Here is a 26,250-nt window from a genome sequence, read left to right as displayed (position 1 = left end):
AATCAGTCCATGAATAGACAAGCATGAGCACACACAGACGCTGAATGGGTTGTCAATGAAGGAGACACACACTAACATAATCTCGGGAGTAAAGCTGACCACTTGACTAGAAAGGCAATATTAAACCTTGCAATAATTGCCTGTCTTTCCTTGTTATAAGATTTCTGGGCTGGAGATAAGATTAAAAACAAAAACAAACAAACAAGTTAATCCACTGCCTTCTCAGATAACTGGCTCTCTGAATAACATACAATTTAAAGATTTGATCCCTGTCTCTGCTCTTTAGCATCTGTGGTGATAGGACAAATTTTCTTTATAAAATGATTCTATTCATGCCGGGCGTGGTGGCACATGCCTTGAATACCAGCCCTCAAGGAGGCAGAGACAGAAGCAGGTGGATTGCTTTGAGTTCAAGGCCAGCCTTTTCTACAAATCAAGTCCAGGTCGGCCAAAGCTACACAGAGAAACCCTGTCTCGAAAAACACACAAACAAAACAAAACAAAATCAAGTTTTAAAAAAATGATTCATAAAATGAATAGAAGCAACTGTAAATATGGCAAACTATACCTTGCCACATACCCACCTCAAGTCAATGAACACAGTTGGATCACTACCCAAGAACGGAGAAGACAAAAAGGAAACTGTGGAGGGGAGGGGGGATATATTCTTAAAATATTGTCAGTCATATATGTGTACATTCACAGAAAAGGATGCAGCCAACTGCTCATAGGGTGAGAGCAGAACATTTGAGTGGTGCCATTCTCTACACTTTCAAAACGCAACACACCGGCACGGGATGGATTTTTTAAACACAAAAATGCCCGGGGTGGTGATGCACAACTCTTAACTGTAACCTGTAACCAGCACTGAGGAGGCAGAGGGTGAAGAAGACTAAAAGCCAAGAGGCCAGTCTGGTACACGTAGCCAGCTGCGGACCACCCAGAATTGCAGAGAGAAAAATTCGGTCTCAAAAACACCCGAGGGGAGGGGGAAGGGTAGCCATAGAGGCGTCTCTCCCACTCCCTGAAGGCACGGAACCCCTCTAGTTCCCCTGAGCTGACCCCCATACACAGAGGAACGTGCTAGGAACAGGCGGTTGGCACCCTAGACTACCACGGAACCAATTTAGTGGGAACACCCCCGAGGGGGACGCTTTTGCAGGGTACTTCCGGGGTAGAGACTGTCAGGGGCGGAAGTGCCGTGTGGCACGCGGGGTCTGGTCCGGGCGGTGGTCGGAGGGCTTAGGTCTATCAGCACCGGGGGGCGCGCGGAAGCTAGGTTGGGCATCGGGTGCCTGAGCTGGCCTCGCGGCCATGAACCTGGAGCCGCTGCGGAAACGCGTCCGGCAGTATCTGGACCAGGTAGGCGGCAGGTGGCCGGACTCTGGGCTTCGGGCGGTGGGGCCTGGTGGGGAGCGCGCAGCGGATAGCTAACATCGTACGTGGACTGTGGAAGCGGGGTTCGGGTAGGAGGGTTGCATTGTGACCTTGGAATCTGGCTTGGCAGTAGGATGTTTTTGAGAGGGTTTAGTTGTGGTTCTCATTTGCCTGAATACATGTGAATAATGATACAAACAAGCTGCCTCCAGTTAAGACTTTACACAGTACCTAGTACTGTTTCTGTAACCCTTGCGCTTCCCTCGAGTGGACAGCAGGGAGTGTTTTAGGAAAGGTGTGTCTCTGGAGCCCACGTCATTGTGATGTCACTAGGTTTTTTTGCTAAAATGCTTGCTCCCCAATAAATGGGAAACGGAATTGATGCTAAGGGATTTGGCCAAATGTTTCAACTTGGCTGGAAGGCTGCGTGTTAGCAGGCAGTCAGTTTTATGATTACTTTCTTTGGCACTGAGATGAAGAGAGGATAATGTGGGCCAGGTTTCCACGCTGGGGCATCTGTTGTGATCATATTCTCAGGTCTACCTATTCGGCCACCCTGTTGTGATTGTATCCTGGGAAACTGAGGCAAAGGCAGTAAGAGCCTGGGATCAGCACTAATAAAGACAACTTCATGAGTGTCTTTCTGCTGTCAGATTAAGTTTTGTTGGAGTTGGCTATCGAGGGTGACTTTGCCTGTCATCAGTGGTTTTAATTTGAAATATTTGAGTCTAGTGCTCTGTTAAATTCTACTTTGGGATTCATTTCAGCTTGTTCAAAGTACTATCACATAAATGCCAGTACTTGACATTCTGGAGAGTAGGTGACTTCACAGACATTACTGAAGTTAGTTACTGTTTAGGTACTAGCTGATACATTTTTTTGGTAGTGTCTAAGTTAAATGGCTCTCTTGAATCGTATATATAAAGATTTTACAGTAGTGAACTAAAACTCTTACCAGCAATAGAGGTGATTGATGGGCCCCTTGCTCTGTTTAAGAACTTGCTGTAGGGAGTTGTTGATTTGTTATATGGGTTTAAATTAGTAGGCGTCTCTTCAGAGCTGTGGCGACAATGGCAGTCACCCTGTGTTTGCTTTTTGTATGCAGCAACAGTATCAAAGTGCTCTGTTTTGGGCAGACAAGGTAGCTTCACTCTCTCATGGTGAGTGACATGCAATTTATTTCCCCCAATTAATCTTTAGAAATCTCCCCATGAACCTCTGACCAATGTGTGATTTTTGCCCCTCAGAGGAACCACAGGATGTTTATTGGCTGGCTCAGTGTCTTTACCTCACAGCGCAGTATCACCGAGCAGCCCATGCTCTCCGGTCCCGCAAACTGGACAAAGTAAGTACTGGACCTGTGAACTTCAGTCCCAACTGTCCCAAATACAGTAGGTTCTTACGTTAGCTGTGTGTTCTGTTTTTAAGTTAACATTTAAAAGAACTCTCCTTTGTTAGCTTTTATGTAAAGAAATGTCTTTTTGGTTTCCTTTTTTTGTTTTGGGGTTTTGGAGGGTTTTTTTTGGGGGGGGGGTGGCTAAGACAGGGTTTCTCTATGTAACAGCCCTGGCTGTCCTAGAACTTGATTTGTAGTCCAGACTGGCCTTGAACTCACAGAGATCCAACTGACTCTGGCTCCTGAGTGCTGTGATTAAAGGTGTGTACCACCACTACTAGCTAAGAGATAGTTTTGTTTTTTGTTTTTTTTTTTAAGATATACTTGTTTTTTTAACTGTTTGTGTGTGTGCGCGTGCGTGTGCGTGTGCGCCACATGAGTATGGGTGCCTCCAGAAACCAGAGAAGGGCATTAGCTTCCTTGGAACTGAAGCTCCAGGTATTAGCTGCCCAGTGTGGATGACGAGAAGCAAACTTGGGTCTTTTGGAAGAGCAGCAAGCACTCACTGCTGAGCTATCTCTTTAGTCCAAGAGAAAGGTTCTCACTCTAAATCTCAATAATTTATTTGCCTTCACTTGCCCACCCTATCTGATCTGATTTCTCAGTATTGACATTTTGCTTTTGTTTGGTTTAAAATTTTGCTTTTTAGTATGTTGCTTGTTCATTTGGTGTGTGTGTGTGTGTGTGTGTGTGTGTGTGTGTGTGTGTGTGTCTCTCTGTGGGCACTTGGACCACCTATGGAAGTTTGTCCTCTCCTACCATGTGGGTTTTAGGGGATCAGACTCTGGCCTTCAGTCTTGTGGCAAGCACCTTTACCTCCTGAGCTGTCTTAACAGGCCAGTTTGCTTGTTTTGAGATCAGATCTGGTTTCTAGTTCCTGGACTTGGAGCAATTCTCCTGCCTCAGCCTCCTACATGTTGGGATTACAGGCACATAACTTTTCTTGGATCCTTGGTGTCTTTAATGTCCCTGATGAATATGGGCTAAAGACTGGGCTTTTTTGGTTGTTGTTTTTAAGCTGTAAAGGAGTAATTATAAAACTCTCCAGTTCATGCTTAGTTTTCTTTTAAACTACAGATGTGTTCTGTTTTCCATGTACTTGTTATACCTGTAAAGTGTTTGACTTTTGACTTATTTCTTTTCTAGCTGTATGAGGCTTGCCGATACCTTGCAGCCAGATGCCATGTAAGTGCTTGTTTCTGTTTTGTCTGGTAAAAATCTCATCCTGTGAATAGTACACATTCTTCAAAGATGTGTGGCAGTTTTTGTTCCAGAGGCTGAAGCATGGCCACTTAGCATAGCATTTCATAAAAAGTGCCCTTTTCTTTAGTATTGTATATTTAGTATATCTCTAAATAACTGATTCTTGATTTACGGAAAGAAAGTTGTACCTTAAGCGTTTAATGTTAAATAATGGATATAGTATTTACTGCCCTTTAAAAATCCAGAGTTCGTAGGTGATGATTGGTACTTGCATTTTCTTCCTAGTATGCTGCAAAAGAGTACCAGCAGGCTCTCGATGTTCTTGATATGGAGGAACCAATCAACAGAAGGCTCTTTGAAAAATACTTGAAGGATGAAGGTGGCTCCAAAGACCCTTCCAGTGACTGGGAAATGTCACAGTCCTCGGTGAGTAATATAGTGAGCATGTGTCCATAACAGCAGTGGAAAATGCCCACATTACATGGCCAAAATAAATTCTTTTACATATATATTATATATTTAAAAAATATGGGTACTTGCTTTTTATTCTAAACTAGAGGGATTTTACACAACTGGGTATCTCTTCTCTCCTTACTTTTCCTTTATTAAGTACATGCTTAGAAGCACATTAATTTTCTTCTAGGAAATACATATATTTACTGCCTTGGGATTATTATTTTTGGACCTCTTGTCTATTAACTTACTAGCTAGGAATGCATGGCATATTTAAAATACATTATGTGTACTTATTGAGGTTATTTTTTTAAAAATACTCCAGAGAAAACTGCGTAATGGGATTTGGAAGAATCTTTTCCAAAGTCCATTATATTTTAAATTTGATTTACAAATTTTTGCCACTTGTGTTTTTAGTTGCCCATCTGAATCATCATTGACTTCAGTTAACGAGTTTCCTTAGAGTCCTGGTGTGAATCAGACTCCACATTGTGTTGATGGAAGGTAGCAGGATGGCCAGAACTACAGAGATATCCAGGTCTCCAGGCCTCACAGCATTCCATAACTTAGGTCAATTTCCCCTTTTTCACAAGTGAGGAGAGGAAACAAGCCAAGACAGAGCAAATCACACAGAAACACATATAACTGTCAGGGCCAGTTCTTGAACTCAGATCTCTGGGCTTTCCCACACCACTCCTTACCTTCGCTCTCAGGGACCTTCTTATTTGGTTTATGTGTCAGGTTTTGTTTTTCATTCTCATCATCAAGGGATGTACCTAGAAGCCATCCTCTGAGTTACAAAGCTTCACTGGAATAAAGTCATCAGTGATCAGTGTCCAAGAAAGACAGAGCAAAGACGCTTTAGTCTAGTCTCAGACTTACTGTGTTGTCCAGGTTGGCCTTGACCTTGCAATCTTCTTTTCTCTGTTTCCCAAGTGCTGTGATTCTAGTCTGGTAAAACTAAAGCTTTGTTTGGCTGTTGTATATGTGTTGACTTATACTGTGCTTTGGCAGTTGAGATGATGCCATAGACCTAGTAAAAAAAAAACTTGTCAGTGTTCTAATAGTATATACCTCTTAATCAAAAAGTAATTTTACTTAGCATGTAACATTGCATTTTTCCAACAGATAAAGAGTTCTATTTGTCTCTTAAGAGGGAAAATCTATGATGCTTTAGATAATCGCACCCTGGCCACCTACAGTTACAAAGAGGCTTTGAAGCTTGATGTCTACTGTTTTGAAGCATTTGATCTTTTAACATCACATCACATGTTGACAGCACAAGAAGGTTTGGGAACTCCTGTGTGTGTGTTTATTGTTATGTAGAATGATTAATATTGCTTGGTTTACCTTTTGAAATCTGTATAATTGAGAGCAGGGTGCATAGTAGACTTAAGTAGACCTACTACCTTCCTTACTGTCTTCACATATAAAGCGCATCACAAAACAGTGCAATATGGTGTTGTGTTTTATTTTTTGCTGACAGAATCTTTGAGTGATGCGAGGTCACGGAGTCTTTTTTTGAGAAGTGATTTGAAGGAGAATTGTAATCCAGGATTCAGTGATTTTCATCCTAACTACACTTTAAATCCCTTTATTTCCAAGTCCCAATTCAGAGCAGTTAAATCAACAATTTCTAGAGGTCAGGCTCTGAGAGAACGTGACTCTAACTTACCTCAGAGACTAAGCCACTGACCAGGTGTGTGAAGTGGGTAATCAAGAACAGGGAAAACAGGGTTAGTGTGGTAATGGGGTTCATACACAGACATGCCAAAAAAAAAAGTGGTTTTTAAACCACTGGGCTCCTTACTGGAGTCTAAGGACTCTGTTGTAAACTCAGGCCAGGGAAGAGTAGGAAATTGGCTGCTAGTAACTGGTAGAAGCTGAAGATCCTGGTGACCCCTGCTGTGCTCAGGCTCCTTTCAGAGACTGGGTTGGACTGTGTCCGTATTGTCAGCATTAAGGCCTGAGGTTTTGTGTGGCTGGAGGTCTCCTGGCTCAGCCCTCCCAGTAGGAACCACAATGTTAGCATTCTCTCCTGCACTTGGATTTCATTTTCCCCTGAGTTGATTTGCATAGATTTAGGACCATAGAAGAGTATTTTCAATTGTTGTTTCCCCATGAATATTTCAAGATTTGTTAAAATAAAAATAACTTTGTTATTTTTTTTTCTTACCATTTTTAAGAAAAAGAGCTTCTTGACTCATTGCCTCTTAGCAAGCTCTGTGCTGAAGAACAAGAATTGCTACGATTTGTATTCGAGAACAAATTAAAAAAGGTGAGGAAAGCCCGAGCTAACATTTCTTTTATGTAAATATCTTACATCTTTCCTTAACATTGGCCTTTTTTCTTTTATTAGTTGCTTTTGTGTTGTATATAGTATGTGCATGTGTGTGGCTGTGTGCTCTTGCCTGTACATGCAGTGGGTGTGTGGGGCCCAGAGCTGATGCCAGGATGCTTTTCTCAGTCACTTTCACAGATCCTCTTACTGAACTGTGCTGTTCTGGCTAAAATAGCTGGCCAGTGAGCCTCCAGCAGCCCCCTGTCGGCACCTCAGTGCTGGGATTACAGGCTTCTGGCCATGTGTGGCTTTCACCTGAGTGCTGGGGCCTGGAACCCAGGACATAACAAGTGTGTTGTGCCCAGCCCCAGTCCACTTTTTAAAAACTTTAGCATTGTAGCATGGGCCACAATAGCTAGATTATATAAATGTGTGAAAATACTTCTTAAGTTCTGTCTTCCAAACTTCTGTTTGACGTCCTTGCTCCCGTGGAACTCAGTGGTGAAACTGAAAAGGAGAATGTGCTGAGAGGAGAACTAATAGAACCCGAGTTAACAGTGTTTCAGGACCTCGTGTACATCTTGTGAAATGTCTTCACCTCATAGGTAAAAATGGATTGCTTCCACCTTTTCCTTTGTTACTGCTCATTTTATGCATAAATTTCTCTGTTTCAGTATAATAAGCCCAGTGAAACCATCATTCCCGAGTCAGTAGACGGCTTGCAAGAGAATCTGGACGTGGTAGTGTCGTTAGCAGAGAGACATTATTATAACTGTGACTTTAAGATGTGCTACAAGCTTACTTCTGCGTAAGTCTACTCACTGTTTTTGTGTCAGAATGTGTGCTTCTGTCCATAGCTGTCTTAGTCACAGACAGGTTCTCTGACAGTCTTACATTAGTTGGTGATGGTCTAAAAGGGCAGGTTACAGACACAAAGGGATTGATATGTGTAGGCTCACTACAGTCACTTGGGAAGAATATACATGTCTGTCTTCCCAGCTGCTGACTCGGGAATGACAGTTTCCCTGGGCTTACTATACTGAAACATAGAAATTTATATGTAAAATGAACAATAAGAAAGCAAAAGGTAGAAGCAATCCATGTTGCCCAAGAGGTGATAGTTTTGTAAAACTCATCATGTATTTACCATTGGATATAATACAGTCCTCTGACCTCTGACCCCAGGTGCTCTGTCTTACATACTCACTAGCTAAACCATCTCCTCTACGTACCAGTTTCCCATTGTACGTCTTCAGACATCTCAGCTGAATTACAGTAGATTTCGTGGAGCTCTGCTGTGGCAGGGAAGGAGGGGGGGGGTGTTGGTTGGTTTTTGTTTTTGTTTTTTGAGACAGGGCTTCTCTGTAGCCCTGGCTGTCTAGAACTTGCTCTGGAGACCAGGCTGGCCTCTAATTCAAGGATCTACCTGTCTCTGCCTCCTGAGTGCTGGGATTAAGGTGTGCATTACCACCTGCAGTTTTCTTTTTTTGTTTTGTTTTGGTTTGGTTTGGTTTTTTAATTTTTGAAATCACAAAAATTTTATTAAATACTTATGATCTATTTAGAAGTTTATACTTTTTATCCTTTTAACTAGGTAGATTATATATTAAAATCTGCTGATTTTAAAGTAAATGAAAAGGTTAAAGCTTATTTTTATTTTTTCCAACTAAACCAGTTTTCCACTTACATTTATTTTATTTTTGTGATACTGGAAATCAGACCTGTACATTCCAGGCAAGTGTTTTGCCCTGAGCTATAGCCCCAACCCTCTTTATTTTAAGACAGGGTCTTACTAAGTTGCCCAGGATGGTTTTGAGCTTGTGATACTTCTGCCTTGCCCTCTTGAGTCGCTGATAATGTAAGTATGCACTGTGAGGCCTACCTTCCTTTTTTTTAATAAGCTAAGCATTGCTTTAACCAAAGTAAAGGGTTAGAAATTACAGCATCACACATGATACACAGTGACTAAGCAGGATGGCTGATGAGGTGCTGCTATGGTACTGCCTTTTGGGTAGTAATGGATTCCTTTAACTTTCAGAGTAATGGAGAAAGATCCTTTCCATGCAAACTGCTTGCCTGTGCACATAGGAACTCTTGTGGAGCTGAATAAAGCAAACGGTGAGCGCTTATACCCCATCCTATAATCATTTAGCTGAGGATGACCTCAGATTCCTGATCCTTTTATCCCTACCTCCCATATGCTGGGATTATAGGCATGTGCCACCAGGACAGGCTTTAATTATTATTAAGGAAAAAAAAAAAAGCATTCTGAACTTTTGAAATATTACAAGGATTACAAATCCTTGGCAGCTTAAGATCTAACATGGCAGACTCCCATGGCAGGAGTAATGACATCATCAGAATGGCTGGTGGTCTCTGTTTCCTGGCAGAACAAAGTATTTCCCATCTCCCTGCTTCCTCTTTCCTTTTCTGAAATGTAACTTGCAGGTCAGAGTATGTTAGCTTTATTAAGTGTCAATTTTGATGTTTTTTGTTTTTGTTTTTAAGTATAAAATTACTATAGGAAAACAGATAAGTCAATATTTAGAAACTGGAAAAGAGTAGATATTTTGCTTGTGTTTCCCATGCTTTAGCATTTGAGAAACATCTAATTTGTTAGGCAGTATATTTGTCCTTAAGTCCTTTGAAACTGGATAGTGAATTTTGTCAAGAGTTGGGGAAGGGGGGAATCCCAGAGAAGCTCCAGCTGTAAACTCACTGAGCTCTGTGTCCTGGAGATCTGTAACATCATGTCTCCTGGAAGCAAAGATGCAGACTTCTGGCCCCCCAGAATACTAAATCCAGATACAGGATATTCCATCATGAAATGCTGAAACATACACATTCCTCAAGGAAATGTTTGCACTTACGTGATAAACTTGAAAGTTTGGCTTACAGTTTGATGTGGGTGACTACTCTACTCAATCACAGCTTGTGGCATGAGATGTGTGGATTTCTCAGGTGGGTGCTTTAGAAGAATCTCTGCTTCACATAAAGTGTTTGGGACATCTGTGTTTATGTGGCCCTCCATATACCCTAATCCACTTAGTTATTCAGCCAGTGCTCAGTTGGGACTGAGTAACGGTATATACCAGCTATATTTGTACCTAGAGGGGAAAAAGGTATGAGATTATTGTGGGAGAATCATTTCATGGGGAGAAAGTCAGAGCTGAAATTTAAACTATTCATATCAAATACGTTTGTTCCCTTTTTCCTACAACAGAACTTTTCTATCTTTCCCACAAATTGGTGGATTTATATCCAGGTAATCCTGTAAGTAATACAATTTCTTTTTTTTTTTTTTTTAATTTTCTGAACTTTAAGAAAATATTTTGCTAGTATGTACACAGTAGCTTATATTTTTAAGGTTAAGCAAATAATGGCTTATATGTTGAAGCAGTGAGAGAGAATCTTCTAGGGCCAGAGATAATAGCAAGAAACTGTATTGTCTATCCTGTGAAGTAGTTTTTACTTACATTAAAGCAATAACCTTGAATGAAACCTTTTTTCTCTGGCTAGAGAAGTATACATTCCCCTACAGAAGCACAAAATTCTGAGTTAGTCATGTCTCCCTTTCCTAAGAGTAGAATTGGTCCATGGCTTTTCATGTTCATGGTAAGTCACTGTATTGAGGTTACGCTTAGAGAGCTGGAAATGGAAAATAGTCAAGAATTTGTCATTACAGACAAAAGCCAGCAAGCTGGGACTGAGTCTCAGATAAGAAAGAGTATCTGTAGCTTAGCTGAAACCAGTGTAGGAGAACAGAGCTAGAAAACAAGGGAGAGCCAGAGTTAAATGAGAACCCAGGCAGTTGTGCTTTGGAGCCTTGTCCTCAGTGGAAGCCATCTTGAGATCTGTTCTTATACAGGACCTCAATAAATGGGTGTGAGATCTCAGAGAGTCCCTAGTTCAGACTAAAATATAGGGCCTGGGAGCATCTCACCTATCCTGTCTGGCCTACCTTGTTGAGATTCCAGTTCAAGGTTAAGTGTCTTTGGTTATAGTAAATATTGGACTTTTTAGGTATCTTGGTTTGCGGTGGGATGTTACTATCTCATGGTTGGTCATAAAAATGAACATGCAAGAAGATATCTCAGGTATGAATTTGTTTTCTTCTTTGCTGTGTAGTGAACCTATGGGAAGAGAATTCTTGCTCATAAGCTTTAATGCAGTAAGTAGTGGCTACTTCAAAAGTAAATGAATACTCCTTAAGTAGGTTCTGCTCACTTGCATGGTTTATCTATACAACTGTTCATTAAGATGTTGTGTGTGGAGATAAAGCAGTGGTGCAGGCTTTGAACTCCAGGACCTTAGATTATGCTGCTTTATTCTAATTGAGAGTAGGGAACAATAGTGTAGTTTGATGGGGCTCTTTTCCTTTACACTATGAATCTTTAGCTTTTGCTGATAGAAAATACACTGAGCTCTGAATGAGATTAGGGTAACTCAGTGTCAGCATTGAATAAGTAGGCTCCTGTAAGGATGTGCTGTGGTTTCTGGTTGTAATGCAGGTTGTTGGGAAGCATGCACCAGGTCCTCAGTGTGGCACCTGGCTCAGAACAGACCCAGGACACGTGGCCACCTATGACACCAATCTTACCACTGGGTCACAGAGTGGGCTGCTAAGTAAATAGTATTTGTTAGTTACATACAGAAAGCCAATGAATTCGGCTACATTACTCTAAAAAGCATAGGACTGCTAAAGCGTCTTAAAATTTCTATATTGTCTTAGTTTAGCTGCATTAGCAACAATTGTAAGTTTGTTAGTTTATTCAGTTGATCTTATTAATGTTTTTGATGAAAGTTGAATAAGTACATTACCTGAATATTGCTTTTGTTTCAGCAAAGCTACCACATTGGAGAAGACCTATGGGCCTGCCTGGATAGCCTATGGGCATTCCTTTGCTGTGGAGAGTGAGCATGACCAAGCAATGGCTGCTTATTTCACAGCAGCACAGCTGATGAAAGGGTATGGCACAGGAAGGGGCTTCTGCTTGCAAAGTGAAGGGAGTTTCTCTTAGGAACACTAGTGCCACTTGGGCCCTAAAGTAAACAACTCACATAACTCCTAGATAACAGTTTGTATTTATACAAAAGCTGGGACAATAGAGGGGAAAGGAATTGATATGATTTTCTTCTAGTCAGTGCAAGAAAGAAGTAGGAAATGAGGCTAAGGGGGAGTTTAACACAGAACCTTTTATTTTTACAAGCTTATGAAGAATAGAAGTATTCATAGTAAAATTTTGATGGCTTATCTGTTACCAAGAGATGTTTGGGGTATCTTGGTTGTGCTACAGGACTGTATTAGCTGGTTTTGAGATTATTTTGGTATTGTATATGCAGTACTAATGTTAAATATTTAATTTTCTAACAATTTTTGCTTTATGTGCTCTAAATCTCTGCTAATTTTTAGGTGTGGTGTAATTATTGTATCTTCTTGATGCACTGAGTTATTTATCACTACAAAATGCCCCACCTTGTCTCTGGTAACATTGTATGGTAGTCAGACAGCTCTCATTTGTTACTCTTCCCACCCTTTCAGTTTACCTTACTTGTAGTTACCTGCAACTGACTAGTAGCTATGTCCCTTGTAGTCTTTGAATGGAAGTATGTCTCTTGTAAATAACATATAGTTAACTCATTTAAAAAAAAAAAAAAAAAAGCTCTATTTTTTTACTGTGGAGTGTATTCCATTTACATGTAATATGATTACTGGTAAGATAGAACTTATTTCAGGGGCTAGAGAGATGGCTCAGAGGTTAACAGCACTGGATGCTGAGGTCCTGAGTTCAATTCCCAGGAACATATGGTGGCTAACAGCCATTTATAATGAGATCTGGTGCCTTCTTCTGGGGTGCAGGTGTACATTCGAGCAGAAAAAACATTATACACAATAAATAAATCTTTAAAAGAAAATAACTGATTTCAGCCATTTGTTCATTCTCTACTATCATGTCTGTGTTCCTCTATTACTCATTACTGCTTTCTTTTGTGTTAAATATTTTACAGTGTGTATGAGTTCTTATGAGTTTTGGGTTTTTTTGTAGTCACTTTCTTAGAGATTATCTTGTGGATAAGCAACATTTTAAAGCAATTTAGTTTCAGTTAGTAGTTCACTTTAGCTCTCTGCCTACCTACCTCCTTTGTGTTATTATTGTCATTCAAGGTATACTTGGTATGTAAATCCAGTACCACAGTTTATAATTGTCTCAATTGTCTCTTAATCATATGGAAGAGTTGAAAACAAAATTACACTTATGCTATTTTATATGTACCACTTTAGTTACCTATACTAGACTAACTTGCTTTTCTGTGTAGGCATGTTACTATTGGTGTCCTTATATTTCCGCGTAAGGAACTAGGTTTCCTTTTCTTCAGTAGATGTACTTGTGATGGATTCTCTCTCACACATTGTTCTCATGGCTACCTCTATCTATTTATGTCTGTAAACCCTTTTATCAAAGGGTTTTTTTTAAATTTCATGTATTGTGCATTTCAGTTCCAAAATTACTATTTGGTTCACTAATAGAATTTTTATTTTGGCCCTGAAGAGATGGCTGAGCAAGTAAGAGCACTCATTTCTCTTGCAGAGACCCAGGTTCAGTTCTAGTAGCCACATAGCAGCTCACAGCTGCCTGTAACTACAGTTTTGGGAAATCTGATGTCCACTTTCACAGGCTCTTGCACACATAATACACTCAGTCACATATACACATAAAATTAATTAATTTTATTTCATATTTAATTGCTGTTCTCTGGTGGGGCATTGTTCTTATACTTTTAGCTAATTGTAAACTTGATTTTTTTAGTGTTTTGGATATTAAGCTAGCCTCTTTAAGGTATTGTCTATTAAGTCCCGTGTCTCATCTTCTTCTAGGATATTGTCTGTTGACTGCTTTCTTCTGTTTGGATTGTACTTTAAAGTTAAAAAAAAGTAAATGGTAGGATCTTAAGCTGGCAAATTTCTGTTGTGTTACAAAATTTCAAGCATTGAATGTGTGAAACTTCAATATTTTCAGGTGTCACTTGCCAATGCTATATATTGGATTAGAATATGGTTTGACCAATAACTCTAAACTAGCTGAACGATTCTTTGGCCAAGCTCTGAGCATTGCCCCAGAAGACCCCTTTGTCATCCACGAGGTTGGAGTGGTTGCCTTTCAGAATGGAGAGTAAGTACTGGAGGGCTTCAGCCCTTGTATGGGCTCTTTGTAAGTGGGGTCTTGGTCCCTAAACGCCACTGCTCTTCATTGGATTCTTATTTTATGAAAATAAATTTATCTGTTTTTATTTTCAGATGTATTCTTTTAGGAGGCGGGGATAAATTCAAAAGTAGAAACTCTCATCGTGGAAATCAGTCCCCAAAAACTCTGCGGCCACAAACTCCATACCCACCATGTGGCCTGACAGAGTTTTCTTTGTCAGTTAGATGTTAGAGTCACATGTTTGAGAGGTTTTCACATTTTGAAATAAAAATGTCCTATGATTAATTATTGGCAAGACCAAAAATTAAACTATTTAGTGTAATCTTCTTTAGTTTTGAGATAGTAATGCTTTTCTATCCCTGGCTATCTGAGGGATAAACAGTTTGGAAGAGAAAGCTATACGCTGCATTAGGTTACACCTAAATGTAAGCACAGAGCTTCAGCATGTTTACGTTCTAAAATTTAGGTTATGTGGGCTGGAGAGATGTCTCAGCAGTTAGGAATACTTACTGCCTTTGCAGAGGACCAAGGTTCCAGCCTAGCATCCATACTGTGCCTCACAACCATTTATAATTCCAGTTCCAGGGGATCTAGAGCCCTCTTCTGGCCTCTGCAGGCACCAGCCACAAACATGGTACACATAAACATACATGAATGCATACATTCAGGCAAAACACTTAGACACATAAAATAAATCTTTAAAAAAATTTCAGAGCCAGGTGTGGTGGGGCATGCCTTTAATCCCAGCACTTAGGGAGGCAGAGGCAGGCATAGCTCTGCGAGTTAGAAGCCAGCCTGGTGTACAAAGCAAGTCCAGGACAGCCAAGGCCACACAGAGAAAGAAACCCTGTTTCAAAAAACAAAAACAATTTTTTTTTTCTTTTTTAGTTAGGGTATATAAGTGTTATAAAGAGTGTCACTTTTAAAAAAGTTAAGGATTATAATTTTTTGTGTGTGGGTGTTTTTCCTGCATATATGTATGGGCACAGGGGTCAGGAGATACAAGATGATTGTGAGCCACCTTGTGGGTCCTGGGAATCAAACCCAGGTCCTGTACAATAGAAACAAGTGCTCTTACCTGCTAAGTCCTCTCTCCAGCACCATGGAACTTTGGATGTAGACAATATCTTGATATAGTTCCTCCTCAAACTTTGTAAGCACTTTCTCACTGAATTGGCCTACAGAAATCACTTGTTCCCCAAAACCAACACTAACTGATTTTCATCTTAACACACATGGATGTGAAAAAAAGCTCCATTCGACTGAAGTCCCCTGAATCTCTCCTGACTAATCTTGTACCAAATTGTGCCCAGTCTGCTTTGTAATAGTCTTTTTAGAGCTGTAGCTTCACAGTGTTTGTACTTTATTTGGAAGCTTTACTATCTAAAATAATTTCTAAACTTGGTGCTGTCTCTTGATGAAACATAAGTAACCATCATGTGCTCCAAGGGAGTGTGCGCCGCAGCTGAGCATCAGGTGAGGGACTGTGCTGCTGACTGTGGGTCAGTGTCAGTGAGCTGCCAGTATATGGTAAGCAAGGTCATCATTGGTTAGCTGATGAAATACTGGGCCAGACATGTCCAGGGGTCTAAATACCACTAATCATGAAAACTGACTCACTCTCCTAAATCCTGAACCTGTACAATATAATGTCATAAGATTAGCTATTTGTCTGGCTTTTTTTTTTTTTTTTTTTTTTTGAGTTATAGGATGTAAAGAGTTTCATTATGGCATTTTTATGTATATATATCATCCTTTGTTTTTATTCATGATATGATCTGAATCCATTATTTTTAGCAGTTTCCATGTTATTTTAGTAGTACCAGAGATAATAAAATTTTTCTCAATGTTTATCCTTGCAAATTTTAAATGACTGCTATCCTCTTCCCTTCTCTATTTTAGATGGAAAACAGCAGAAAAGTGGTTTCTCGATGCTTTGGAAAAAATTAAAGCAATTGGAAATGAGGTATTATATGTGATATCTTTACATACACACATAGACAACGCTGAGCATATTTAATGTTTGATGTGGAAAATGCAGTCTTTGTCCTAGAAGAGAATAGGCTAATACTTGACGTAACAAATAACTTGGCAATGTTATGCTTATCAGTTGACTTTTATATCATAGAAACATGAGCTCACTTCTGATGAAAGAGCAGTTATTGGATGTGACATGGGGCAGCAACCAAAACATAGAAAGTGGCTGGGATTTTTTTTTTTTTTTTTTTTTTTTTTTGAGAAAATTTCTGACAGCTAGTCGAAATATTAGTGTCTTATTCGACATTGCTTCTTTGGAGATTCAGAGAGCCTCGTCTCTGGCTCAATAAAATATGCGATTTGGCAGCAGACCCACCTCTGTAGAACTAGATGTCATTCAAATTCAGACTTTTTGTTATTCTCATGAACTAAGGCTAATAAATTAACCTTCTAACTGGCAAGGTTGTGTATGCACTGCTTTTATTCATAAATAGCAATTTTAAATATAAGCATGTCTAGCTAGGAGATTTGCACGTGGCTGCTCTTTTGATTTTTAGTTTAACTTGTACCTTTCTAGTCTTATTCTTTTCTGAGTTTCACATGTTTATGCTCATGGGTTCCCTTTCTTTGTATTTGTTTCTATGTCTGATAGACACAGTTTCGTAGGGTTCTACCAGTTTGCTTATCCTTATAGGTTGAGCTCTGCTTGCTTTGCTCTTTTACTGTTTATCATTTGAACTTACGAACATCTTTCTGTGTGCCCCACATGTATTTCTGTAAAGCATGTTTTTTCCTCAGCTGAGGTTTGGGTAGTTCTGAATAATTCTAGTGTTTTTGTCAAAGTAGGATTGCTGCTTACCACATTCCACCGTGGAAGCAACTGAATATCTTGCTCTTCACTGGCCCAGCAGCAGCAGCACCTGGAGCTGGTTACAAACAACACTTATATCTGTTGAGTCACAGCTGAAGTTACAGCAACACTCTGAGTGTAGTCTCGTGCATAGGAAAGTTTGAGAAGCATATTCCTGAGCCACTCCTATAAATAGTTTTCATTGATAGGCAGTTTTCAATCTTACAAATACTTAAATAGGAGAGCACATTTAGCCTTGAATATGTTATTATTGAATATATGATACTATTAAAGTATCAGAATGCCAATTAAAAGTTACAGGAAAGGAAAATACTACTTTACTTTGGTTAGAAACTACAGCTGATGTCAAGCTAAAGAGAAACACTCATGCCTAAGAATCTCTAAAGACTTTTGTTTGCATGGGCTGGGCTCCTGAATCCAGTCCTCAAAGCATTGGAAAGGGTGACCCAGGTTTCTTTGTTTATCTGCTTAACATGTGTTTAATGAGTGCCAGCCATGAGCACGGACCTAGGCATCAGATACAGTAAAAACTAATTCCATAATTCCTGCCCTCAGATCCACTGGGAAATACAAGTAGGTAATATGCAGCAATGATGCAGTGTGGTCAAGGATATGAAGATACCATATGCAAAGGTTGTTCACTCAAATATGGCAGTGGCCAGGAAGGGTTTCGGGTATGTCACACACCCCATCCTTAGTAAGCAGACACTAGCGAGACAAATAAAGGAACAAGGTAATTCAGGGGCAGAAATGGCATGTGCAAAAATGGGAGTTGATTTGTTATGTTTGGAATTTGACATTTCAGAGGATATCAAGAAATGGAGCAGGAAGGTTAAGTGGATTATGAAAGACCTTGAAAATGGTGGTATAGAAAGCTGGGAAATTATCCTGGGAGAGAGAAAATAAGATGTTTCAGAAGACAGCATAGCTATGTTTGTAGGATAGGTGCTCAGGCCAGATTTTTGGATACTGGGAAGCCAAGGTTTACAGGGTTAGGGTTGTGCCTGCCAGGTAAGCTGAACAAGCTCTGGAGAGTCTTAGAAAGGCCAGGTTCTCCTGTTCCCAATGAGTGGCTGGTTTCGACATTGTGGTGAGGTTAGAGCTAGAATGACTACGGAAAGATAAATTGATATGGTATACTGAATTGGAAGTGTGTGTAATGTTTCCAGATAGAGATATTTAGGAGGCAGATGGCCATAAAAATCCAGTGTTTCCAGTAGAGCTCTAGGTGGCAAGTACATAGTATAAATTTCTTGGCATGGATGGACTCTGGGACATCGTGCTAATTAGAGTGCTTGGGAAGTGTCCTGTAGTAGGGAAGGAAACCGGATGAACTAGTGAATCCTGCCACTGCTGTGGAGCAGGCGTGTACCAGGAGAGACACCTTGCAGGATATGAAATGATTAGTACAAACAAATCAGCTGAACAGTGACGTGGAGCTTGATGTTGCTATGTTTTAGGTGACAGTTGACAAGTGGGAACCTTTGTTGAACAACTTGGGGCATGTCTGCAGAAAACTTAAGTAAGTGAAGTAGAGCATTTTCAGTTACATTCTTTGTGACTAAAAGTTTCTTTATTTTGAATAGCCTTCTGTGTTTTTATTTCATGATATCCTCCAATCCCCTTACTTGGCTGGCTGCTCAAACACAAGCATCAACACCTCTGGTTTTCCTATTTCAGTTGGTATACTTTTATTTTAGAAACATTGAGAAGTATAACAGCTATGGCTTTTTCCCTCTCTTATATGAAAAAACTTCAGTATTCAAAATTAATTTGGAAGCACTTGGATAGTAAGGTCTAATTAAAACCATATCCATATTCTGGCTTTGTTTCCCCAAAAGTTTCATGTAAAAAAAAGTTTCATATAATAAACAATTGACAGTTAAAGATGGGTTCTTTGCCTGGAGACTGACTTTGATAGAGTGCCTGCATTCAAGAAGGGCTGGGTTTGCTTCCCAGCACTGATTAAACCAGGCATGGTGGCACATGTATGTCTATGATCCCAGCATTCAGTAGGTGGAGGCAGCAAGTTCAAGGTCATTACAGCTACATCATGAGTTGGGGGCCAGTCTGCAATACATGAAACCCTGTCTCAAAAGTGGGGGGGCAGGTAGTGTTGGGAAGTCTAGATTATTCAGAAGTTAGCAAATTTTCTGGGTATGACAGCACACACCCACACACAAGTAGTCCCCAGTACTTGGGGTACTGAGGAAGGACGATTGCTGCAGAGTCGGCCTGGACTAGAGAGTAAAACTGCTTCAACAAACAAACAAACAAACGAAAATAGTGTTTAAAAGGTATTACATAAAAACATCCTTTTGTAATACAAGATACTTTCATAGCTTAAAATTCATGGATGGGGTGGAATTGGGGTGGGGTGCACAGGAGGGAGCTCTGTTGGAGAATCTCTTTGACTTTTGACTATCTGTTAAAGCGGTAACATTTCCCAGACTTTAACTGAGTATGAAGTCCTTTCAAAAATATTTTTACAGAGCAAGTATTTCAGGAACCTTGGGAAATGCTATTCCAAGTAATTTATAGATATTAAGGCAAAACTCTTTGATTGCTTCCAAGTGCTCTGGGTATAGAAAGGTTATATATATATATATATATATATATATATATATATATATATATATAATTGGTGTGTTAGGAAGCCAGTCTGGGAGTCAGGGACTTTCTGGCTGGTGTCCCCTCAGATGGAACAGAGGACAGCAACTTTATGCTGGAGTCCCTCATTCTGCTAAGGGACATGCCAGGAAATAAATTTATGTTCTGTTTGGTTTTTTTGAGACAGTCTCACTAAGTAGCCCTGGCTGGCCTGAAACTCGCTATATAGACCAGGCTGGCCTCAAACTCAAGAGATCTGCCTGCTTCTGCCTCTCAAGGCCTGGGACTAAAAGCATGTGGCAGCATACGCCATAGAAAAATACATTTTAAGATGTTGAAATCCATAAAAATAAGTTTTGGGTAGTTAACAGTATTGACTGTATTGACTCTAAAGGAAATCTTGTACATTCACAAAAACAAGGGTTTTAATTAGCATTTTTTATTATATCTAGTAATTGTTGTCTTTCCCCTTCTCTTCTAACCTTCAACAGGAAATATGCTGAGGCTTTGGATTACCACAGGCAGGCACTGGTGCTAATCCCTCAGAATGCATCCACCTATTCTGCCATAGGCTATATCCATAGTCTGATGGGCAACTTTGAAAATGCGGTGGACTATTTCCACACAGTAGGTCTTTGCTTATATTTTACTTTAAGTCTGGTTAATACATGCTTCTTGTTTGGAAAAGATCTTTTCTAGGCCGCACTTAACTTACTTACAGGTTTAAAGTTCTTCAGTAACCCTGCGTTTTTTCTCTGCAAAGAAATTATGCATAGTATGTAGTATTCATCAGATTAGAAGTAAACATGAGACTGTCCTGCATATGTGTTGAGGTATTTGTGACTCAGTCTCATCTGGATTTTGTCTACGTGAGAAGAGCAAAAATTCCCATTTACAATGAAAGCCTCTGGGGACTCCTGTCTTCCATTTTAGGATTTGTACTGTTATTCTCTCCCTTTGTAAATGAACAAAAACAATCCACATATTTTATCACAACAAAGAATCCTTTCTTAGTTCATGAAAGCTAAGATCTGGAGCTTGAAGTAGGTCTCTTGAAGGTCAATAAAAGAAAAAACAAAAGACAGGAAAGTGATAAGTTGAGCTGTAATAAATAAGCACAAAAGGGAAAAAAAATCAGCAGCTAAACTTGATCATCATCTATCATGCTTTTGTACTCTTCTGTTCCTAGATTTCTATATTTTTATTGGCACTCTAGTATATACATTAAAAAACAAAATTTAAATGAAATAAATGGTTATACTTTTCAGCCCAGGCAGCCAGTGTCACTTTCTTCCTTATATAATATCCTGGTGGCACCACACATAGCTATTCTTGAATCTGAGTCTTATAAGCTGCAGTTACTTCCTGTACAAATCTTACGAAACCCTCTCAGATTGCTGATTTGTAATAAAAAAGGTTTTAGACATCTGCCACAATTCATAGATTACCTTTACCTAGTGTTCACATAGTTTTTCCCCCTTTGCTAACCGGTAGGTATATACACCCTCACAGGCAGGGCACTCATGTTATAGCTGTATCTGGTCACAGCAACAGCAGAGTAGGCTGAAAGACACCACAGCTTTAGAAACATTAGAAGTTGAGAACATGTGGACCTTAGACTCAGTTAACTAATGATATTTGGAGAGACTGATAATATATGAAGCGATGCAATATTTCAAAAATGAATTCATTGGTTTAATAGGTTCATAACTGGTCTTTAGGGATCACCTAGCAATTTTCAGGCTATGTGAAGGTCTAAAGTTAGTCTTGTGGTTATAGGAATACTGAGCTAGTCAATGTAACCTCAGGATATTTTCTGGTCTTATAAGATCTTTAAAATGTATAAATTTGAATATTAATGTAATTAACTGATCAGTTAATGTAAAGGTTCACAGAACTCTGAAGACAACTTCCTGAGGTGTTGGGGTTAGATTTTAGAGACAAGAGTGGAACAGTGTGATAAACATCTCTGACCTTCAACTGTTGTTAGCAGTTATCAGCTCATGCCCAATCTGGTAGCTAGCTACTGTCTGTACCTTGGCTAACCTATGCTGGATTCCATAGGACGCTTTGTGAAAATATTTCTAACAAAAGGAAGGAATAACTTTTTAACCATGCTTGGTCTTTTTGGCAGGCTCTTGGTCTTAGGCGAGATGACACGTTTTCTGTTACAATGCTTGGTCATTGCATTGAAATGTACATTGGTGATTCTGAAGCTTATATTGGTAAGATTACATTGTTCTCCTAGCAATGTGTCATATTCTGTCTCTGTTTGGTCTCTTGAAATCTCATCGAGCATTCAGAATTCAAGAAACTTATTTAACTTGTTGGAATAATGCAATATGAGTTAGTGACTCATTTCAAGGTGAGTACTTGCTGTATGTAGAACATTTATGAAACATGGCAGAAGAAATCAGAGATGTTTCTCTAAATGAATGAATGACTTTATCCCTTACAGAGCACAAAATAATAACCTATATTTTAATGAAAGATTAAGATGCCTTTCATTTATTTAATAGTGATTTATAGTACTCTGAAATACTTGTATAATGATAAATAATAGGATAATTTTAAGTACAGTTGCTACACTTGGGCACTCTTAACAACACATTTGTGAAATCAGAAGAGTACATTGAGGTTAAATTTAAGATCTGGACCTATGGATAGGTAAAAAGATTAAGAGACTTTAAAGACTTGGCCATGTATAAACACAGAATGGGAAGTAATAAATTGAGCTTTAATAAAATGAAGAACTAAAAATACCACTGTAAGAATGAAAGGCATGCCACTAACTGGAGAGAGTAACATCACAACACAGCATATGAGAAAATGCATGCCTAAAAAATCCTGGAAAGAAAAAAAAAATGTATTCAAAATATGCAGAGATGCTGTAAGTGTCATGTACCTACCACTTGGATTGGTAAAGCGAGAGGATTATGAGATCCAGACCAGCTTGGACTGTATATACAGTTTCAAATTCCACTTGTGGATGGTGTGTTTGTGTGTGTCCCACCCATGAACAGGGGCAAACACAGAAGAATGACTTATAGCTAGGAAACACATTGAAGGCATGCAGCAATACCCCTTACCTGGAAATGGAGCTGACATTTGGCCTAAAAGGCCATTGTGCATCTTCCAACCAGCTAGTGCTTTTAACCACTGAGCCATCTCGCCAGCCACAACTATTATTGGTGATAATGTGGAACAACTGGTATTTCTGTGTTTTCTATTACGTTAGAGTCAGAATTGAGTAAAACCTGGAAAAACATTCAGTGTGTCACCAACATTACCAGTTAAATAACAGGCTACTCAAACTGTATGGTTTCATCAACAGTAATAAATGGTTGAGTTCTGTGGGTCACTTAAGTGCTCTTCTGAGCTCTCTAGTTCATTCATGTGCTGTGGTCAGCAGATACATGACTGATTGTACAGTGGACTCACCAATGGGTGGAGGACCTCAGCTGGGGTGGAATCTGAGATTTCCATCCTAGTACAGGTGGGCTCAGAGATGTCAAGGACAGTGAGTAAAACTTCAGATCTTGAAAGTTGCACATCACATTCATCATACTCTATTCATCAAACAAGTCACATAAGTAAATTCAGTCACTGTTGGAGAAAGGATCAAGGAAGTTCTCTCTCTCTCTCTCTCTCTCTCTCTCTCTCTCTGACACCCTTAAGACCCAAGGTAAAAAAAATACTACCACCAATAATAAGCATCCCCTGTGACTTCGTGGGGCAAGTCTGAGCTTCAGCTTCTGTGTCAGACTTTTTGTTACTGTCACAATTACTTGGTAGAAACAACACAGAAAGGGTTTATTTTTACTCACAGTTTCAGGATTTCCATCCAGTGTAAGGCATGGGGAAACAGGAGCTTGCCTCGTGGCAGTCAGAAGCCACGGAAGAAAGTCCTCATGTTTGCTGGCTTTTCCTTTCCCCTTTTACTCCATCTGGGCTCCTAGCTTAGGGGGACGTTATTGCCCACATTCTCAGTTATTTCTCCCTGACCCTGCCTTTATAGATACACCGCAAGTGTGCTTACAAATCTCTGGGGTATTTCTCAACACGTTCAAGTTTCAAGTTATAATTTACTACTTACTATTTTTATTTTTAGGATGTTTATGTCATCTTCTGCTAAAGTACCTGAAAACTGTTAGTTTAAAATGTTATGTCAGGGGGGCTAGAGAGATGGCTCAGTGGTTAAGAGCACTGTCTGCTCTCCCAAAGGATGCGGGTTCAATTCCCAGCACCCACATGGCAGCCCATAACTGTCTGTAATGCCAATTCCCGATTCCAAGGGATCTGTCACCTTCACACTAATGCACACATAATAAAATTAAATAAATCATTTAAAAAATGTTATGTCAGAAGTTATTGATGCTAATCTATCTGATTAGATTGGCCCAAATATAAGTGTTTTTTATATACTTTGATATAGCGTGAAAATATAGTTTCTGTGAGCAGTAGAATACTGACTGTTCTTAACCTGGTTTAAGACGTACTAGTACTCGAGCTTTGAGAAATGTTAGCTGTGGAGCCATGTAGGAACCATGACTGAATGTGCATGTGCTTTGAAAGCTTTCTCAGTGTCTCCTTTGAAAATGGTAGGGGATGTGGTAACCCAGTGGTCTAATGAAAAATGGTAGAAGATAGGGCTGGAGAGATGGCTTAGAGGTTGAGAGCATAAGCTGCTCTTCCAGAGGTCCTGAATTCAATTCCCAGCAATCACATGCTGGCTCACAACTATCTGTAATTTGATATGATGCCCTCTTCTGGCATACAGGTGTACATGCAGACAGATCACTCATGGTGGAAGATAAAGAAGAAAAGTCACATTCCCCTTCTGACCTATGTTTATGTTCTTTAAAGTACAGCTGGACTTAAATGGCAGTGGCAATAGTGTTAACTACTAATGATGGAATTTCATGTTTTCTAATTACGGTGTTTCTTTTTAGGAGCAGACATTAAAGACAAGTTAAAATGCTATGACTTTGATGTGCATACAATGAAGACACTAAAGAACATTATTTCACCTCCATGGGATTTCCGGGACTTTGAAGGAGAAAAACAGAGTACAGAGGAAGCAGGGATTGCACCTCTGGAAACCACCAATAAAACTCCAGATTCCAGACCTTCCCTGGAAGAAACTTTTGAGATTGAAATGAATGAAAGTGACATGATGTTAGAGACGTCTATGTCAGACCACAGCACTTAACTCAAGACAGTGGTTCAGGAACCCCCTCGTGTGCTAGTATAGGTCGGTGTTCCCTTGCAGCCTTGCTATGTCTTAAAGAGTTTTCCACTTCCTACTGTGAACCCAAACTACATCTCTACATTTAGGACCAGCAGCCTGCATTAAGAAATGGATAGCACACCCTGGCAGCAGATGTTTTCTGATTTTCTGAACCTATAGAGTTGTTATACATAGTGGAATAAAGAAGGTAAACTGTTCATTGTGTCTCTTTTTCAGTGAAATTATATTTTGGCATAGTTTCAGAGAAAAGTTTCAAGATAGTAGAGTGTACCTTTCTGTTGCTGTGATAAAATTCCAAGACCAAGGCAGCCTATTGAAGGAATTTGACTTCCTGTAGTTTCAGAGGAATGAGTTTTACTGTGCTGAAGGAAGCATGGCAGCAGGCAGGCATGGTAGCTAGAACAGTAAGCCAATCACATCTCAACCACAAGCATGCAGCAGAGAACTGGAGAGCAAGGAGTCACTCTCAAAGCCTGCCTGGTGACACATTCCTCCAGCAAGGTTATATACTTCCAAATCCCCAAACAGTGACCACATCTGGGGACCAAGTGTTCAAATGCCCGAACCTATAGGGAACATTCTCATTCACTGCCACCTGGAGTTTCTGTGTGTCCCTTACTTGGTGTGTTCCATTGTTAATATACTATTACCATGGGACATGTGTCTTGGCTAAGACATGTTGCTCTTAACTCTAGTTTTCCCCAAGGCTTTCACCCTTATTCAGCACTCCAGGGGCAAAGGCAAGTGTATCCCTGAGTTCAGGGCCAGCCTGGTCTATATAATGAGTTCCAGGCTAGCCAAGATAATATAGTGAGGCTATCTATAAAAAGACAGCTAATGAAATGGCTCTTGGCTCAAGTAGGTAAAGGCACTTGCTACCAAGGCTCCTAGAGTTCAGTCCCTGGAACTCACATGGTAAAAAGAGAACTGTGGTTCTTCTCTGATTAAGGTGTGTGACCACACAACAGTCAGTAGATGTCCCTAATAATTTTGTCTGATATCAAAAGCTAGCTCTCTTAGCTGCTGTTTACAAGAACTTTTTTTTTCTTTTTCCCTTTTTACTTCTCTGTAGCTACCTAAAGTACATCTCTGCTGGACAGTAATGCATCACAGCCTAGCTCAATGACAGCAAGACCCTTGGTTCAGTCCGTTAAAATGATGTTTGTTCTTGTACATGAGTGCATGTGTGCAGCTTATGTGTCTGTGTTGCAAATTTCTCTGGTGGTATGAAAGCAAGAGCATATGTGCAACTGAATATGGAGGTCAGAGGACAACCTTGACTGTTAGCTCTCACTGACCTTGTTTAGAACAAAATCTGTCCGACTGCTGCTGGTACACCAGGCTAGCTGGCCAGCAAGCTTCTGGAGGTTCTGTTTCTACTTCCTGTCTTCCCATAGGGGCACTGGGATAGCACATGGTTCTGTTCCTGGAATGCCCTAAAGTGAATTTTCACATTTGAACTGTTCCATAGTTTCTGTTGTTCCCTTTACAGCAATTATATGAAAAACAAAGCAAAATAGGCACTCAAAAGCAATTACTTCCTGTTGTTTCTCTATTGCTGTATCATTCCTAGGGTCTAGTTCTTTGAGATTTCTAGTGGCCCTTTGAACATGTCTGATATGGCTG

General features: G+C 39.9%; 1 protein-coding gene across 1 annotated transcript; it reads left to right on the top strand.

Moving 5' to 3' along the window:
• The first annotated feature begins 1,183 nt into the window (after nt 1-1,183).
• Nucleotides 1,184-24,821, top strand: Cdc16 (cell division cycle 16). Its single transcript, XM_055608445.1, has 18 exons — nt 1,184-1,362; nt 2,483-2,537; nt 2,625-2,722; nt 3,920-3,958; nt 4,262-4,402; nt 5,558-5,717; nt 6,616-6,707; nt 7,385-7,518; nt 8,749-8,828; nt 9,934-9,983; nt 10,734-10,807; nt 11,554-11,679; nt 13,730-13,882; nt 15,818-15,881; nt 18,224-18,285; nt 19,865-20,000; nt 21,508-21,598; nt 24,326-24,821. Exons 1-18 carry the CDS (start codon nt 1,315-1,317, stop codon nt 24,583-24,585), a joined length of 1,863 nt encoding a protein of 620 aa, XP_055464420.1. The 5' UTR covers nt 1,184-1,314; the 3' UTR covers nt 24,586-24,821.
• The last annotated feature ends 1,429 nt before the right edge of the window (nt 24,822-26,250 follow it).

This window comes from Psammomys obesus, unplaced genomic scaffold (genome assembly GCF_907164565.1).
Source record: "Psammomys obesus unplaced genomic scaffold, mPsaObe1.curated_primary_1811, whole genome shotgun sequence".
NCBI classification, from domain to species: Eukaryota; Metazoa; Chordata; class Mammalia; order Rodentia; family Muridae; genus Psammomys; species Psammomys obesus.
The sequence above is the reverse complement of the archived record's forward strand: the minus strand, read 5'-3'. Positions and strand labels throughout refer to the sequence as shown.